Genomic DNA, 18,861 nt, shown 5'->3' with positions numbered 1-18,861 from the left:
GCCTGCCGATGCAGGGGACACGGGTTCGTGCCCCGGTCTGGGAGGATCCCACATGCCGCGGAGTGGCTGGGCCCGTGAGCCATGGCCGCTGAGCCTGCGCGTCCGGAGCCTGTGCTCCGCGACGGGAGAGGCCACAGCGGTGAGAGGCCCGCATACCGCAAAAAAAAAAAAAAAATGCTGATCAAGATGAGAGAATGGATGAAGAAATGAACGAAGAGTTTCATAACGCTATACCACCATGCACACCCCCCGACCCCATTCCGAAGGGTCACTGCTTCCAGAATTCTGAGTCTGACTCAGGAGAAAGCCACCCTCCTCAAACCTGCTACAGGTGTGGGAGTACAGATTCTGACAAGCTGGGTAATAAGTGAGATAGCAATAGTGTTTAGAACCAAAATGAAACCTAGAGACTCCTTCACCCACTTTCTCATTTTAGGGGCCAGGGCACAGGACTGGATGAGGAGAAAGCCACTGGACGTAGATCTGACTTAGAGTTCACTGATCTTTCCCAGGCAAATGTTCTAGTTGCTGCGAACATGTGGGCCAATTCTTTTACTTACGTAGCATTTTTTTTTCTGGTTACAAAATAAGTCTTCATTATAGAATATTATAAGTTGATTGTATAGGCTCATTGTAGAAAATATAGAATACAGAGAAGCACAAAGAAAAGGAAATAGGAACCATGTGTGGAGCCCTCACCAGAGACAATTGGTTCTTTCAATCTGGCTTTTTGGAAGAAACAGAAATCCCGTCAAGGTGGCTCGAGTCAAGGGGCTTTGTGATGAGGACACACATGCAATGACAGGGAATCCCATGGAAATCTTAGAACAGAAAGCTGTCTCTGAACCGGGCTTTCATGAGGCAGAGTCGGGAGTGGCTTTGGATTCGGAGGATGTCTGGGAGCCAAGGTGCACTAGCTCAAAAGCTCCACTCTGGCGCCTCCTTGTTCGTGTAACTCAGCTCCCTCCACTTGTCTGCTTCTGTCTGTCCTGTCTCCATTTCCTGAACATTTTCCCACCATTTCCTGAACACTTTTCAAATGTCCTAGTTTAGACACTGAGACAGAGAGAGACTCTCACTGGCCCAGCTAATCTTTTCAGTAGTCCTCAGGTTGATGGACATCTTTTACTCCTCTAATCAGCTGCGGGCAAGAGGGTCAAGGGTACCTGATCAGCCTTTGGTAGGACAGAAGGAGCAGGGCTGGCCTTAATAATAATAATAACAACAGGGCTTCCCTGGTGGCGCAGTGGTTGAGAGTCCGCCTGCCGATGCAGGGGACATGGGTTCGTGCCCTGGTCTGGGAAGATCCCACATGCCGCGGAGCGGCTGGGCCCGTGAGCCATGGCCGCTGAGGCTGCGTGTCCGGAGCCTGTGCTCCGCAACGGGAGAGGCCACAACAGTGAAAGGCCCGCGTACTGCAAAAAATAATAATAATAACAACAATAATAATAGCTACCATACCTGGAGCACCTACTATGTGCCTTGAACTGCTCTAATTACTTGACATACATGATAACATTTCCTTCACTTTTTACCCTGTGAGATGGGCGCTATAATTACGACCACTTCATTTGGGGAAGTTTAATATTATGACCCATGAAGCTGTATGTCTACATTCTGCCGCCCCAGAAAAAAAGGGTGAGTGTCTGCAACACTTCCGTATCCCAACCTCTTCTCTCTCCTTCAGCCCCCCACACTGCAGAGGTTCGTGCTCTCATTTTAGTTGTCCAGAATGCCCCATGTCCAAAACCACCCTACTCCTTCTCCCCTCCCCCACTCATCCAAATCCTATTCCTCTCAGTTCACTTCCAGCTCTCCGCCCCTCTCTTCACCTGACCCCAGCAAGCCTGATGCGTTGTGTGAGGTCTGCCATTATTAGAGTGGTCTTTCCTCCAAGACAGATTTTATGTTCTTTTGGTTACAATGAAATAAAATTTCAAGGCACCAAGAGTGAGAAATTCTTCAAAGAGTTTCACAGGCTCTGTAGACTCAGTTCCTACATGCAACATCCAGGATGCTCTAAAGGCGGCCCTCTTAATCATCCAATAATCCTGAACCCTGACGAGGACACACAGTCTGCCCTAAGGCCTACAGCTGGGCCTCTGACGGGATAACTGGTCTACCTTTTTGTTCCTTTTCCCAGAGACTAAACATGGACCCAATCAGCTGAAATGAGATTACAAACTTCTTTTGCCTTACTTGGCAACCAAAGAGATGAGTTTTCCCCCCAACCTCTATGTTTCAAAAAGACCCAATAAGCAAGATCTTTAAATCAAGGAAGTTTAAGAAAGAGTAGTACTACTCTAAGAACAAATACAAAAGGGCACAGTACTTAAGTAAAAAGTCGCAAATCTATTATTGCCTCTGTTTCCCTAAGATGGAAACACATGGAAAAACCAGCAATCCCAGGCACCTTCGGGGACTTTCCCCCGTAACAGTGTCGTCAAATTAACAGTAATTAGAATTACTGCTTAAACAACTTGTCATTTATACCTAATTACTACAGACTACAATAAAAATTATCATGACAGATTCACTTTGTTGTAAGCTTTATTTAATTACAATCCTTAACTTCCATGGATTTTGTCTTAATAGTTTACTGCCTACTCGTTACATTGTCTGTTCAGAACTGAAAACGTCTAAGAAACCAGTAGTTCTGGGGCTGTATCAGGGGTCTCTTTATTCCCCCCCTTTACTTAAAGCAGAGTGGGAAGGGCTCAGCTGATGCCTTCCGTCGTGGTCAGTTAAGGCAGAGATCCTGCCTCCACACCCCCAAAAGTCCTGGCCCGCTTTTGGTGCCACCTCTGAGAAGGGAATTGGATGTGGGGTCATGGGCAATGGGGGTGGAGGGGGACCCAAGTCTCCTTACCGAGACCCCTGACAGGACTGTGTCTCGGGATGGGGTCCGGGCAGCAACCTGAATGCAGTGGCGATCCTGGGGGAGCCGCTAATGCTTCGAGCTCAGACTTGCCCCGCCGGACCTCGGCCTTCGGGGGAGCAGGGGCTGCGGAGGGCAGACCCCCCAGCCTGGCTGCCGCGGGCCTGCCTCACCCGGGGAAGATGCGCAGCCCCTCGATCGGAACCGAGGACGTGGCCCGGAGGTGGGTGCCGCCTCCACACCAGAGCCTGCGGACGGAAAGGGTGAGGGAGCGGCGATCGGACCGCCTTTGTGGGCCATGCGGGCTCTCGCGCAAGGCTTAGGGCTGCGCTGGAGCCCCCTAGGGTCCGTGGCCAGTGACGCTGTTTAAAGCTGGGGTCCATATCAGGTGTGCTGTGGCCTCCTCTTCCCACGGAAGACCCATCCAGACCCATCCGCTGTCTGCTGCTCCGTTACCGACCTTCCCAGCGGGCACGCACCTCGCTGAGCATCCCTATAATCGGCCGGGCCCAGCTTCTGCAGGTGTCTTTCCTTTCTCCTTTCCACGCCTATCAACATTTTCCTTTCTTAGGTCCACCTCCTTTCAAGTCTCATTCTTTGCTTCCCAAGATCACAAATGCCTCTCCGGATAAATCAGATTCATGCTAATATGTTGAGGGTATGAATAAATTCCAATTAATCCATCTCATCTGATTTTAATTTTGCAAACATTTATGGAGCGTATCATATACCGAGCCCTAGAGAAAAACTCAAATTTAAACAAAATATAGCCCCTCAAGACCTTACACAACCAGCACTTTTTCCTCAAACGAAATGTTTTAGAGTACCAAAATGAGATTTTTTAAATTTAATAATGGTATATTTATGTTAATGTTCCCTGGAAATCTAACAAGCACATCGAACCCAACCATGATTTCCTGATTACCATTGTTTTGGATGAGGCTAAAGAAGGTAATATGTACAATAAGTGAGTCTATTTAAAGAAAAATATTAAGTAAATGAATGAGAAAAATCTGTACAGATAATGGACTCATGACTAAGTTTTAGGAAAACAGGAGCTCAGTAAGAGATGTGTATCCAAAGACACGTGCCCCTGATGGGGAGACGGGGAGGGGGACATGACTTCTGGCTTTTGAGGACAAGGAAGGCTTCTGGGAGAAGGTGGCATATGAGATGGGCCTTCAAGGATCTCTAGCAGTTTTTCCAAGATATCACAAAGTGGAGGCCACCCCACGTGGAGGAAACAGCACACCAGGCTACCCAAGTGATTGACGTAAACGGGGCCCGAGGAGCAGAAATGGGATGAATGCTGGACAGTGAGCTTGGAAATGGACGATGAGGAGATTAAAAAATAGGGAATTCCCTGGCGGTCCAGTGGTTGAGACTTCGCGCGTTCACTGCCGAGGGCCCGCCCAGGTTCGATCCCCGGTCAGGGAACTAAGATCCCACAAGCCGCGCGGCGGGGAAGAAAAAAAAAATTGGGGTTTTGTTCTTTTTGCCATTGTGACCTATGCAGATAATATATCAAAAGGAGCTTTCCTCAGGGCAGGGATCTTCATAGTGAGGGCGAGATCAATTAATGGGTCAGGAGACTGATTTGCTGGAATATGACTGACATCTAAAATAATGACAGCTATTAGTTAATATCAGAGCGCATCTTCTGAATAAGCAAAAGTCGTGTATTGCGAAACTTTTGTTGCCTAGTGTGCATTGAGTCATGATGTCAAACGGGTCAGAATATTTGAAACGAATTGCCCCCGTGTGATCTCAGCCACTGAGGTTCTTCCTGAACAATCTATTTCCGGTCACCTCTCAAGTCAGTGCATAGAGAGTTCAACCATGTAGGTCATACTCCGACCTTCACTTTGCCCAGCAAACACTTTTTCAGTCTTCCAGGCTTCCATGAGAACTTTTCAGTCATTGTCAGAGGTTATGGGACATTTCCTGGTTGAGGGTGACCTTTTCACCGACTGCGGCCAGGCCAGGTTTTGCTCCTTTGCTGACTGGGTTAGCCACACTGGAGCCTGCGGTGACCCAGGCCATATTGCTTGTAGCTGGGCTGTGTTTGACAGGGTGCCTCCGAGGCCTGAGGCTCCCCGTTGCCATCTCAGAACAGTGACGGGATCTGCAGCTCCTGGCTCGAAGCCTGTGTGGGCTGGTGTGGAATCAAGGCTGTGCAGGAGGATGTGCGATGATGCGGCTTCAAAGGAAAAGGCATGGCTTCAGTGACACATATTTAAATGAGCTGTGGGAAAACGGGCACACAGCAGCTATTTTTTATTTGTGTTAGAACTACAAGAGCCAGAGTTGCTCACGGCGTACTGGCTTTGGATATAGAAGAAGACTTTTTTTGCTCTGCCACTCACTACCTTGGGGACTTGTCTTCTCCGGTCCTCAGCTTCCGCGCTGTAAGGAAGGGGCGTGACTATAACGGTCTGAGACCCCTTCCAGCTCAGTTCTTCTCTATTTCTCCATTGCCTTGTTCTTAGTATAGGTCTGTTGCTTCTGTTCTCTCTCCTCCCCCCAGTGCTCATGGCAAACTGAGCGAATCCATCCTGGCTTTTCCCTGCCAAGAGCCTCAGAATCCTTCTCAACATAGTACTCGACTGCTACAACCGATCAGTGCACACGTGCAAGGTCAGCTTTGCCATTCTTATTTGCTAAGGCTGGCAGAAGCATTTCTCTTTTTTTTTTTTTTTTTTAACCACTGAGAGGCCATGGAATCTACCCAAGCAGCTGGAAAACAGCAAAGTATTCATTTTAGGTTAATTTAGAGAAGCAAGCTGGGAAATGCTTGGGGTGCTCCTTGCAGCCCATTTGCATCCACTTTAAGACTTGTAGAGGGGACTTCCCTGGAGGTCCAGCGGTTAAGACTTCGCCTTCCAATGAAGGGGGTGAGGGTTCGATTCCTGGTCGGGGAACTAAGATCCCACATGCCTCGTGGCCAAAAAACCAAAACATAAAACAGAAGCGATATTGTAACAAATTCGATAAAGACTTTAAAAATGGTCCACATCAAAAAAATCTTAAAAAAAAAAAAAAAAAACTTTGTAGAAGCTGTAGAATGTCCCTGTGGTGGGAAGTCTTTAATACTCTCTGAATGAAGGAGGAGGTTTGACTCTTCAATTGTCACCGTACTTTTAACCGTATAACATATAATCATAACTAAAACAGCAAGGTAAAAATGCCTCCAAGTAAAGGGGAATTGAGGTTCACTTCTAGGGGACTAGTCACTTGGGTTGAAACAATCCACTCTGACTGTTAGTCTCTCCAGAGGAGAGACATGAGTGATAGTGGACATTGGAGGTCTGGAAGTCCACACCCCTCCGGTCTACCCATCTGCCTGTGTTTTCTTGGGAGATGGAACAGGAACTGGCTGGGGACCTCCAGCAGAGATGCGGCAGCAGAAAGAGAGCTGGTATTAGGTCCTGGTGCCAGCACTTACTGGTTGTGAGAAAGTGGGCAAGTTAATTGAGCTCTCGGTGCCTCAATTTCCTGGTCCGTAAAATGGGGACCATAATACTGTCTCCCTGACAGAGTTGTTATGAAGATTAATGGAAACCTGCGTGTAAAGTATCCAGCAGCTTGTACATTATAAGCTCAAATAAAGGTTAGATGTTAGTGGCAGTGCTGTTTAAGGCTGCGTTAATTGGTTTAAAATGGAAGCCACCTTCTAATCTTCCTGCTTCTAAGATGGCTAAAAAGACAAGCTTTTTTTTATTTTAAGCCTCAGTTTATCATGAGTTTGAAAGTTCCTGGCAGAATCACCCAGGGCTTTGTTTTTTTTTAGTTTTATTAGCAACTAATCAAGATGCTTTTTTTTTTCTTTTTTCCATTTTTGCGGTACTCGGGCCTCTCACTGTTGTGGCCTCTCCCGCTGCGGAGCACAGGCTCCGGACACGCAGGCTCAGAGGCCATGGCTCACAGGCCCAGCCGCTCCGCGGCATGTGGGATCTTCCCGGACCAGGGCACAAACCCGTGTCCCCTGCATCGGCAGGCGGACTCTCAACCACCGCACCACCAGGGAAGCCCCACAGGCCTTTTTTTGACTCTTCTTCCTGTGGTTATGATCTTGTGTCACACAAGAGAAAGATCACTTTCACAGTCTAGGTTCACTGGAGAACTCCCTGCAGCCTCCCCTTTTCCTCTTCATCAGGACGATCCACCATGGGAGCCCCTAAATTTCAACCCGGAGAACCCCTCAAATCTTCTGGAGTTACTATCTCTTTTAAGAATCTTAAGACCACGGGATCGTAACTGTCTGTTTTCTGAAGCTATAGAGACAGACACTCAAGGAACAGATTTTCAAAAGGATACTTTATTCAATTAATTAGTCAATTCCCTTATCATAGATGAGAAGTTACCCCTAAACCATCCGGACCGAGGAGACTCTACAGTGAGAAGCAAAGAAATGTTGGGATGTAACAATAGGAGAGCTCATTTGCATTGCAAATGAGCAACCAGCCGGCAAATGAACCCTTATGGGAAAACCACTCTAATCATAAAAACTGCTTGCTTTCGGGGAGACTGCAGTGTAAGGACAAACAGAGTCACAGCTCCATGAACCCTCTGCAATATAGGATATTAGAGAATATCTAGGTAGGTTTCTCTGAAAATGCATTTGAATACAACAAAATGCATTGCTGGGCAATAGACAGTATGTTTAAAACTTGACTCCACAACTGTGGACTCAATTATTTATGGTTGTCACTATAGCTATGATAGTTTGGAAATAGTCAGGCTTTTCTCTGTTTTTATTTGTAGGAAAACAAGTCATTCAAGTGATGCAATGTGACTGGCTGTCGATGGCAGTTACAAATTTTCAAGCCCTGCCAAACACAGGAGTCCCCGAAAGGGACATATGTTTTCTCTGCTTTGTGTTCCAAATTTGCCTTAAAAACATGCAATTATGTGAAGGCCTGACTTATATTTTCAAGAAAGAGCACAATAATGGCTCTGTTTTGTAGCTGTGTTTCTCCAAAACGTATTTATATTGCTGCCTTTTCAAAAGAAGTTGGCTAATGATCACTGGATTTTTGCATTCCGTCACGACATATGAAAATTTGATTAGGGCTGTGAGATTTAAGAACTGATTTTTTAAGTGCAACAGAAATTTCGTTAACATCATTCGGTACTGCAGCCCTGAAAAGTCTTCTGTACTTAGGGTTAAGGTTAGGGTTTTCATTCACTTCCTTATTTTTGTGGACAGTGGGAGAAGGGGAGGCCAGAAGCACGTGTATTTGTAACAGGAGGCCAAGATGGAATAGAATGACCAGGATAACAGAGAGCAAAGCTTGGAAGGTGCCAGAGGCTGTAGGTGTGTCATGAGCAAATAAATAGGAAGCAGGCTGGGTAGGATATTTTGGGGGATAGAAGGATGGCTCTGGGGAGAAGTTGTGAAGGGAGAGAGTGAGGCTTTTTGGTCACATTTTATACTTAACTGAAAATTGCTGTAAAACCTTTCATAAATTATATAATCACTGGCTTTGGTTTCATGCCCTTCATTACTATTATTAGTGATGGCATTCACTTCACTCTCGCAGAAGCATTTCTAGTAAATTTAAGGAGAGAAGATGAATTAGTCTCTTTCTGGATTGGGGAGCCCCCTCCTGGGAGGTAGGCAATTTTTTGTTATTTGTTCTTTTTCAGAAATGGAGGTAGAGAAGGGTGAAAGGCCCATTTCACATAATAAGGTGGTTAGTGGACAAGTAATGATCATGATATAAATTTCAGGAAATTCTGAAGCTAAGAGAAAAAGATATTCAGGGGCAGTGGAAGGATAGAAGTCTGCGGTAAGGATAACATATATGCAGTATGTTTTGACTGCTTTGTACAAATCTAGAGTCACCACTTTGTAGGGATATAAGTGTTTTTAGCAATATAAATTTAGGAATAAATGTCTTATGTACAGACTCATAAGGTACACTGTGTATTTAATTGTAAAGGCTCAGAAAAATACAATATGAAAACTGAAATAATACCATGTTTCCCCATAATATTCCAACCTTAAGGGGAATAATTTTCAAATCCTTAAAAAATTGTTTCACCCTCTGGAAGTCACATCTGGGATGTAGGATAAGAAGTCACATGCTCTTAGAGGCAACATCTTCTTGTTAGGTCTCAGATTCAAGCACATTTTTCCCATACATGTTGTGTGTGAGCCTGATATGAGGTTGGTATAGTCTCACTGCTTCTTTGGATGCTGGCGTAGTCTAAGAAAATGTTGAATTCATTCAGTGGTAATATCTCTTACTGGGGAGGGCAAATGGCCCCTCAGTGTGATGGAATCATCTTTCACGTGTAGTCAAATATTGTTGGGGTCTTTCTCCCAGTCAGCTTTTTAAACATTACCTCCTGGGCTCAGGTCTTGCCAAAAGAGCCCTACCGGGAAATTTTAAGCAGAAACTTCAGGTGGAGTGTTTTCCCCTTCTAGAGCTAGGTTTCCAACTTTGTTCCTTGGTGAAAGCAAGTTCAAAAGTAATTATTGAGTCACTTAGGACAGAATTTGAAGGTGCTTCAACTTTACAAACTTGTGGATCTCCCAGGAGCTTTGGTGTTAGTCCGAGTTTTATGGTAAAGGCCACCACCTTGGAAGCTTGGAGGTGGTCAGAGAGATTTCAGAAGATGATCCTATTGGGGAAATAGCCTATTTCCTCCTTTGCTATCTTCCTCGGGCCTCAGGAGATGGTGAAAGAACGTCAGAGCTCAGCTCGGCTCTACCCACTGGTGACAGTTTATTCATTCTTTCTAAGCCGGAAGTTTAAGGATTTCCATTTATAAAAGCCAAATTGTTGAGATAGTAGCTAAGAGACTGGAGGTGAGGCAGAGGCATTCTCTGGGGAATCTGTTTATTGAGCTGAGGACAGGGGACTAACCAAATTCCCTAACACCAAGGGTACCAAGAGCCTCTGACCATAGCTTCAGAAAATTTACCCCAGAAAAAGAGGCCACAGATCAGTTCCCCCAGGGCCTCCTCCTGTTTCAGCCTGGGCTGAGACGGACCAAGGAGCAGAGAATGCGGCACTGGCAGTTCTGATGCGCTGGACTCCTGACAGGGAAGAGAGCGTCTTTGGAATGTGATCTGGCAAATATTTTCACTCTCCCTTTTCTCATACCAGTCCCGTCCCTGATCTTTTCTTTCCCAAGTCAATGTCTATCCTCTCCTTTCCTTCCACCACCCGCCACCTCTTCCTTCCTTCCTTCCTTCCAGGCCAGTTGAGCCAAGCCTACTCCAGAACTTGGGGCTGAGGAATCAGCTGAATTGGAGTAGACACTGGGAACAATGACGGTTGGAATAGCCTAAGTGTTACTCAGAGGCTTAGCCACCCCATATTGGCCTCCCATAGAGAGAGGAATTATGGGTTTCCAGAAATCGCATGTTATGGGCATTACTATTAGCATTATATGTTTTTAATTTATTTTCTTTTTGTTTTGATGAGATTGAACATCAAGTGACCCTTGAAGAGCTACAACACTTAAATGCACTCTTTCAGGTAGGAATTGAGCAGGTGAGCTTTCTAATTTGATTCTTTTTTTTTTTTTTTTTTTGCGGTACGTGGGCCTCTCACTGTTGTGGCCTCTCCCGTTGCAGAGCACAGGCCTCAGCCTGTGCTCACGGGCCCAGCCGCTCCGCGGCATGTGGGATCTTCCCGGACCGGGGCACGAACCCGTGTCCCCTGCAACGGCAGGTGGACTCTCAACCACTGCGCCACCAGGGAAGCCCTTGATTCTCTTTTTGATGGTTGATTTTTCAGTGAAAAGTACATGCCTTTTAATTCCTACAAAATAGCAAGGAAGAATAAATTCTCTGTAATTGTCTGTAAAACTTCTTAATGGAATTAGAAACAAAGTATGAATGCATCAGAGAAATGAACAAAAGGGATAGCACGCTAGAAGTTGACAGAGTTCAGGTAGGTCCAATTAGACATTCCATTCTTTGGACTCTTACACCCAGACTAAACAAAATGCAACTATGTTCAGAGCTAACTATTGGTTTTCCCTCCTAGGAGTATGAGAAGAGAGGAAGGCTGCTGGATATGGAAAGTTAAAAATGCATAATGAAGCAAGCATGAGGTCACAGAAGAAAGTAGATGGGTTTTAGAAATGCTGGATCATTGAAACCACGGTGAAAATTTCAACCATAGGAACCAATTAGGCTTGATGATCTATCTGTGCAATCACTCTCAGCTCTGAACTGTGATTTCTGCTAACACCCAGCCGACTTACTGAACAACAGTTCATATAGGAAAATAGTTTTAAATTACTTAGTACACGAGGCCAACAAGATATTTAGAAACTTTTCTGGAAAAGGAGAAAAAGGCTCTTATTAGATCACTGGTTATTTCCATGTGGGTTGTTTCCAAAGAGTTTGGACACTTTTCCCACCCCCAAACTGCTGGAATTAAGGATTTTAAATATTTTCTCTGCAGTTCTGTTTAGCCCAGTTTTTAGCCCAGAATATGAAATCTTATTGAATATCTTAGCCTGTTCAGGCTGCTGTTAAAAAACAAACAAACAAACCATAAAATGAGAGTCTTATAAACAGCAAGCATTTATTTCTTGCAGTTCCAGAGGCTGGAACCGAGGTCAGGGTGCCCTCAGGGTCAGGTGAGGGCCCTCTTCCAGGCTGCAGACTTCTCGTTGGATCCTAGCAGGGCAGAAGGGGTGAGGGAGCTCACTGGGGTCCCTTCAGTAAGATCACAAATCCTATTCTTGAGGGCTCCACGTTCACGCCCTAAGCACCTCCCAAAGCCTCACCTACTAATGCCATCACATTGGCCATTAGGGTTTCAACATATGAATTTGGCAGGGCGGCGGGGACACAAAACTCCAAACAGAGCAATGAACAAGGCTGTATTCATAAGATAAAATACATATGATGACAGGAGAGGCTGTTTAAGCTCTACTTGCTAAGGTTTCATGATTACATCTTAAACTATAGAAAAAAATTATTCAAGGTAATGCACTATGATCTTGTCCCTGGAGTTTAAACAAAATCCCACCATTGTCAGACTGTAGGCTGGTGAGGCCCCCAATGCCCCTTCTGAGTTACAAAGCCCTCGGTTTCCATGGCTCAAGTGGAAGTTTATGTGTGTTTAGAGTTTCATCTGCTATGGAGAAGTGATCATTAAAAAACACCCGTCTTTTAAAAATATCTACTCTGTATGCATAATATTAAACAAAAAACTATGGGGTAGAGAGAGGAGTGTTTTCAATGGATAAATTATCAGGTGTTTTAACAACATCCCAGATCTTTTTAGCCAAAGCAGTCTAATTACCTGCATTTTTAGCATGCCTGCCCCCCCTAGTCAGTGATCTACTCATTCTCTTCTCCTCTCATGCATTCATTCACTCACTCATTTATTCATTCAATAAACATTTACTAGCGACACAGCATCAGTCAAGTGGACTCTGCCCTCCGGGAGGTCAGAGCTGGCCTAGAATTCAGCCTGGGTGCTACGCGAGCATCTAAAGCAGACCAGGGAGCCAGGAAGGTCTCCTGGAGGAGATGAACCTTGGGCTGCGTTTTCAGGGGCACAATATACAGGGTGAGTGTTTCAGATATGGGTGCCACCTAGAGGAATGGGGGTCTTACACCAAAACTTGTGGTTCCCGTGGGGAGCAGAGAAGGTGATGCCCTATTTTCCTATTCCCGTATCTTCCCACGTGCTGTTCCCTTGCCTAGAATACTCTCCTCCCATTTTTTGCCTGAGTACTAATTCTCCCTGGATTCTGGTTTTTCTTATGTTCCCAGAACTTAGGACCATGCCTGGCCCATACAGATGTCCAATAAATGCTGTTAAATGAATGACTGACTTTAATGCAGTACAGTCATCATGGACTCAGACGAGGCTGTGCTAACTTTCCTAGAAAGAAGTAGCTGCTCTTCCTTTTAAGCCGATAGTGGTCCGCAGTTTCCTGTTAACACAATTTGTTTTTGGCACTGCATTGCTGCTTTGCTGTGACCCTGCTGGACAGCGAACGCCATGAGGGCAAGTAAGGCATCTTTCAGCTCTGAAGCTGCAGCATCTGACACAGGGCTTGTCATGCCACTGGTGCTCAATGAGTGAGCGATGTGAGGAGGAAGTGGTCCGGTGTCTCTCACATAATCATGCTGAGAAGGCAGTTCCCCAGGGCAGGGCCAGAGGCTGTTCATGCAGACCCCAGTGCCCCTTTCGCTGTGACTGATGGGGGAGGCTGCATCTCTCTGGGCAAAGCCACGGTGCTGCAAGACCAAGGAGTGGCCGTACGATGGCCCATGTACTGCCCGAGGGCCCACTCCCACTGTGGTCCACAACACTGCACGGCCCTTGCCTCATGCCACCTTGTCCGGAGCTCCAAGTTGCCCAGGTGGACCCACACCTGTCCCAGGCTCTGCTCTGTGGTGACAGGGGTGGTCTGGGTGGGCAGCCCGAGCCCAGGCAGTGACTGCCCCCCTCCTGAGCTTTTCTGTTTCCTGTTGCATCTCTCATCCTAATCTCTCGGGAAGCCATCCCTCTAGGTGTTTGGGTCTGTTTGGACTTTCATTCCAAAAATATTTGTTACTTATTATGTGCGTGGTATTGCCTAGTTGCCATGGTAATGTCTGCGCTGCAGCCACACCCAGGGGTGTGAGATGTCTCCTTTGGAGCATGATGTAGAGGGAACTGGGTCTGAGCTCAGTCCCACAGCCAGGGTCTCTCCTCACGACCCCTACACTGGCACTGGGTATCGACTCACCAAGGGGCAATGCCCTGGTGTCTTGAAATAAGGCATCATCTCATTTTTTCCATTTGGTATCATTACTGAGCAAAGGCAAACACCCCTGAGACTTATAAGAGAAAAGCCAACACCGCACTCCCCAAAATAGACATAAAACCTGACCATCTCTGTTGAAGCTGCAATTATGGAATCCTGGGGTTTGAAAGGACCTTAGAGGTCACTTAGTATATAACCACTTCAATGCACAGATTCTATTCTCTGCTAAGCCAGGAGCCAGCATACGCTTGAATACCTTCAGCTTAAGGGAACTCGATACTTTATAAGGTAGCCCGTTTCAAGGTTGGAGAGCTCTGACCTTAAATTTGTTTTTTTCCCTTTATGAGCTGAAATTGGTCTTTCTTGACATCCTACCCATTAGCCCAGTTTCTAAGCTTCTGCACCACTCTCTGAGTTATCCATGGCACCAGAACAAAATTACCACAAACTCAGCAGCTTAAAACTACACATGTATTATCTCCCAGTGTTTGTAAGTTAGGCATCCAGTCCTGGCTTAGCGGATTCTCTGCTTCAGGGTGTCTCGCGAGGCTATAGCAAGGTGGTAGCTATGCTAGGGTCTCATCTGAAAGCTTGACTGGGGAACAGGGCACTTCCAAGGACACATGGTCTCTGCCATGTTTCTTGTGGGTTGTTGGACTAAGGCCTCAGTTCCTTGCTGGCTGTTGGCCATTTCCATGTAGGCGCCTCTATAGGGTAGCTCATGGCTTGGCAGCCAGCTTCCTCAAAGCCAGCTAGGGAGAGAGACAGCCTACCAGAAGTTACGGTTGGTTACCAGCAAGTTACTCAAAGAGAGGGGGTTTTATCGGCCTGAATACCAAGAGGAAGGGATCGTGGGATCCATCTTATCGTCTGCCTGTTACAGCCACACAGAAGGAATCTACTCTCTCTCCCACACAATGATCCTTCTAACACTTGAAAGTAATTCTTATGACTTGCGCACCTTTTTGTCCTGGCTACACCCAAGTGAGTATCCTCACCATCCCAACCACTGTCCTCAGAATTTGCTTTGCTGTGTATCTCAAAGTGGGGATACACTCAAAGATACTGATACACTTTGAGTTTCAGTGTCTCAAACTGAAACTCAGTTCAGTCCTCTGGCTGGAACTGACTAGGGTGGAGTGGGACCCCCTGGGAGCATAAGCCCTGGGAGACCCACAGCTCCTCCTACTAATTAAGGCTTGATTTCAAACATAGACATTCGAGGAGCTCAGCCTCTTGCTGGGGAAGAGTTCTGGTGTCAGTGCACTGAATTCAGATTAACAGTCCTATTAATGTTTTGGAGCAAACATTCCAGAGATCTTAGAGTAGTATGCGTTTTTGAATATGAAAATTGGAAAAATGAATATCTTCCCCCTCCTGTATCCTGTCGCCCACCAATCTAGTGAATAGTTTACTCTAAACACAGATTGATTTTTTTCTCTCTAGAGTATTGAACAAATAGAACAACTTTTCATGAAAATAGACTATGAAGCAGTGGGTAGAATTCAGTGGGTAAGTTGGGTTGTGTTTTGTGAGTCAGACTTGAAGTTAGTGAGGAAAATGTATAAAATGTTTGGTTCTGAGCCTTTCTGGAGTACCCTGTGCCCCTCAGTACCCTTGCCAAGTTGAAGTTGAACCAAGGGGACATGCATATTCACAATTTTCAAGTTCTCGTAATGTCAGGATATGCCTGGAATAGCTTCACTAGGAATTGCAGTTGCTCAGGCAAGTTCCAAGAAGGCGCTCCTAAAACCAGGAAGTGAGGGCTACATCTGCCACCCTACCCAAAAGCAAAAGGGAAACGCCGGTGAGCAAGAAATCCTGCGAACAAGCAACACCTGGTGATAATCAGATCACTGGCACATGGAAAGTGTTTAGAACAGGGGCAGCCACAGAGTAATTTCTCAACAAATGTTATCATCGTTGTCATTATTAATGTTTCCCAATTTGGGTTGTATAATGAGGAGCTGAGACATCTGCTTTTAAAATTCTCTGCCATTGTGCATCAGTATCCTATTGTTCTAGGATGAATCAAGTTCTAAAATGACAAGCTGAGCGGCATTCACCTCTATTCAGACCTCGGGCCAGTGCCCCAACCAAAGCAAATACAGTGTTTTCACTGTCATCTCATTTGAAAGGGAACAGTCAGGATTCCAGGGAAGAGAAGGGAAGACTCTAGTGAGTTAGGGCTTTGGGGGAAGCGGAGAGAAAATGGAGATGTTCCCAGGCCCTATAGGCACGCCCACCCCTTCCCCAGACCGCAGGTCGGCTTTTCCCTACGTGCACTGCTGAGATTCGAAATGAGGCGTACATCCTGGTGGGTCAGAACTGTACAGTCAGACCAATGGGGGCTCAAGTCTCAGGCCAGCCACTTACTAGTTGTTTGATCTTAGGCAGATTATTTAACCTTTCTAGGCTTGAGTTCCCCAATTTGTAAAATGAGGAGAGTAACAGTACCTACCTTATCCAGCTATGGCAAGAATGGAGGTGAAGGGCCACATTGCACGGAACAGGGTATGTGCTCAACCCTCACCATCATCTTTAGACAGAGAGACTGGGCAGGGAAGCGAGACACTGAGTAGCAGATTTCCAGCCCTAGCCGAACAGGCGCACCCCAGTTATTAGCCCCGAGTTTTTGGCAACCAAGTTCACATCGATAAGCTACTAATTATGTCAGGACTTATCCATGTCCTGAGGATAAAGAGAACTTTTGAAAGACAGTAGACGTTTACTGAATTTTCCTTTCTTCACCAGGATGGCTTCTGCACGTACCTGCAGTTAGTGTATTCAGAGCAAGCTGGTGCTCTGGCTCGCCAGAAAGAGGTTTCCTCCCAGCTGCCTGCTGTGCTGCGAGGGCTGTCGTATGGGGGTCCCGTGCTGTGCATTCTCTCTGCGCCTGACGACACCTTAATCATGATCAGAGAAGATGGAGCCGTTTATTTCTGGTCCCTGCAGCTGAAGTTGAAAAGAAGAAAGCGGGTTTTTGTATGTGATTCTCATTTGATAAGGATGCTGAGTGCTCCAGTTTGATTTTATTTGCTATTTTAAACTGCTCCTCGAGTGGCATGATTACAGAAATTGTGTCCTTGAAGATAATATATTCATGTTGGATTTTGCCAGTCTATGGAATGCAAATAAAATATGATCTCTATATGTAGTGCGAGATAATTCCTCATTTTGCTACTAAATCAGATGGATGAATTACACGTGATTCCATCATGTACTTGATCATATGTCTTAATGAATGACAAATGGAAAAGAATTTTTCTCCCTGTTAATGGTTATTTCAGTTTAGGTTGCTCTGTGAGGGTTTCTCCTTAGAGAACTTACAGAATCACAGAATCAGAAATTCAGAAGGCAAGAAGCATTTGGGAACTACACTTAGGATAGGAATAACAATACCTGACCCATTCCAGAATATATTCTGTCTTTAAAGTCTTTCTTTTATTATCTCACTCAACAAATAGTTGAGCCCTTGTCACTGCTCAGGTTCTGTGCTGTGTGCTGGGGGTACAGACACCCATTTCTGCCCTCAGGAAACTTATCATCCACCCTAGAAGTTACAGCTAAACAATAACCCTCAGGCTGCCAAATAAGCCCGCTCTAGAGAGAGAGAATAAAGGTGGTTCTTCAAATCTATATAGCAAGTTCTCTATATAGGCAGACCCTGTTTTATTGCATCTCACAGATACTGCATTTTTTTTTACAAATTGAACGTTTGTGGTAACCCTGTATCGAGCAAGTCTATAAGAACCATTTTCCCAAAAGCATTTGCTCACGTTGTGTCTCTGTGTCACATTTTGGTAATTCTCGCAATAGTTCAAACTTTTTCATTATTATTTTATCTGTCATGGCGATCTGTGATCAGGGATCTTTGATGTTACTATTGCAAAAAGATTGCTACTCACTGAAGCCTCAGATGGTGGCTAGCATTTTTTAACAAAAAAGTATTTTTAAATTAAGGTATGTACATTGATTTTTTTTAAGACATGGCACACTTAATAGACTACAGCATAGTGTAAACATAACTTCTGTATGCACTGGGAAATCACAAAATTTGTGTGAATTGCTTTATTGCAGTGGTCTAGAACTGAACCCTCCCTCAATATTTCCGGGATACGCCTGTAGTTGAGAGCGAAAGTCAACTAAAGAAAACTATAGAGTGGCATGGACATATATACACTACCAAACGTAAAATAGACAGCTAGTGGGAAGCAGCCGCATAGCACAGGGAGATCAGCTCGGTGCTTTGTGACCACCTAGAGGGGTGGGATAGGGAGGGTGGGAGGGAGACGCAAGAGGGAGGGGACATGGGGATGTATGTATATGTATAGCTGATTCACTTTGGTATAAAGCAGAAACTAACACACCATTGTAAAGCAATTATACGCCAATAAAGATGTTAAAAAAAAAAAGAAAACTCTATTATGTTAAGTATGCATATTAAGGACCAGAGTGGCTTGAGACAATGGAAATTGTCTTATCATTAAAAGGGCATATTTTTGTTTATTTCCACCCTTCAACCCTTTAGGACAAGCCCATCATTCGGAAGCCCAGGTGGGTGACGGATGTCACCCGCACGCCACAGTACAACAAACTGATCCTAGGGACTGGGTGAGTGCCTGCAGCTCTTCAATGGCTAAGTGAAAAATCGTTGGGCTATGAAATTCATTTCCATGTGTGGGTTTACACAGACACATACCCATCTGTGGTAATAGGGTAAAGTATGAAGACCTTAAAAAAAAGCTGCTGTGCAAAGAAAGCTATCACTTTGGCCTACTGCAATGATACTGTCCTTGCCTCAAACTGACAGGGCCCTCTTCTGGAATACTTCCAGAGTGAGAGAAAATGGTACCTTTTAGTACCATTTATTTTAGATTCAAAATAATATTGCCACTTTATTGTCCACCAAAATTCAGTCCAAAGTGATTTTATTTTTCAAAAAATAAAATCCACAGTAAAAAACAAAGAAAAAACGAAACAAAACAAGGCAAAAAACTATACTCACTGCTGGAGAGCCTTCAAAGAATGGGTCAGGCTGTTAGGAAGATACTGAAGGTTTCCATCAATGGCAGCATAATGAAAATGAACGTGCAGCATCCCGGGTGCCAAGCAACTTCAGTAATGGGCCAAGGCAAGGGGCTGCGGCTTGGTGGGAAGGAATTTTGGAAAACTCCAAAACAAGGTTGAAGCAAAAGAAAGTTCAACACTGGAGCAGGGTGAACTGTGATGGGGGCGGTGGTGTC

At 45.3% G+C, this 18,861-nt stretch overlaps 1 protein-coding gene across 1 annotated transcript in view; it reads left to right on the top strand.

The window, feature by feature from the left end:
* TEX26 (testis expressed 26) overlaps nt 1-5,073 on the top strand; it is a gene marked incomplete at its 3' end in the record, with an annotated part of 39,768 nt that extends 34,695 nt beyond the window's left edge. Inside the window, exons 5-6 of the mRNA XM_082675642.1 lie at nt 2,966-3,141; nt 4,990-5,073. Of these exons, the coding sequence (XP_082531768.1) occupies nt 2,966-3,141; nt 4,990-5,073 (260 nt within the window). The remainder of the gene's footprint in view (nt 1-2,965; nt 3,142-4,989) is intronic.
* Nucleotides 5,074-18,861: the final 13,788 nt, after the last annotated feature.

Source organism: Grampus griseus, assembly GCF_964374135.1.
Source record: "Grampus griseus genome assembly, chromosome: 18".
Classification (NCBI taxonomy): Eukaryota; Metazoa; Chordata; class Mammalia; order Artiodactyla; family Delphinidae; genus Grampus; species Grampus griseus.
This window is presented reverse-complemented; position numbering and strand designations above follow the sequence as displayed.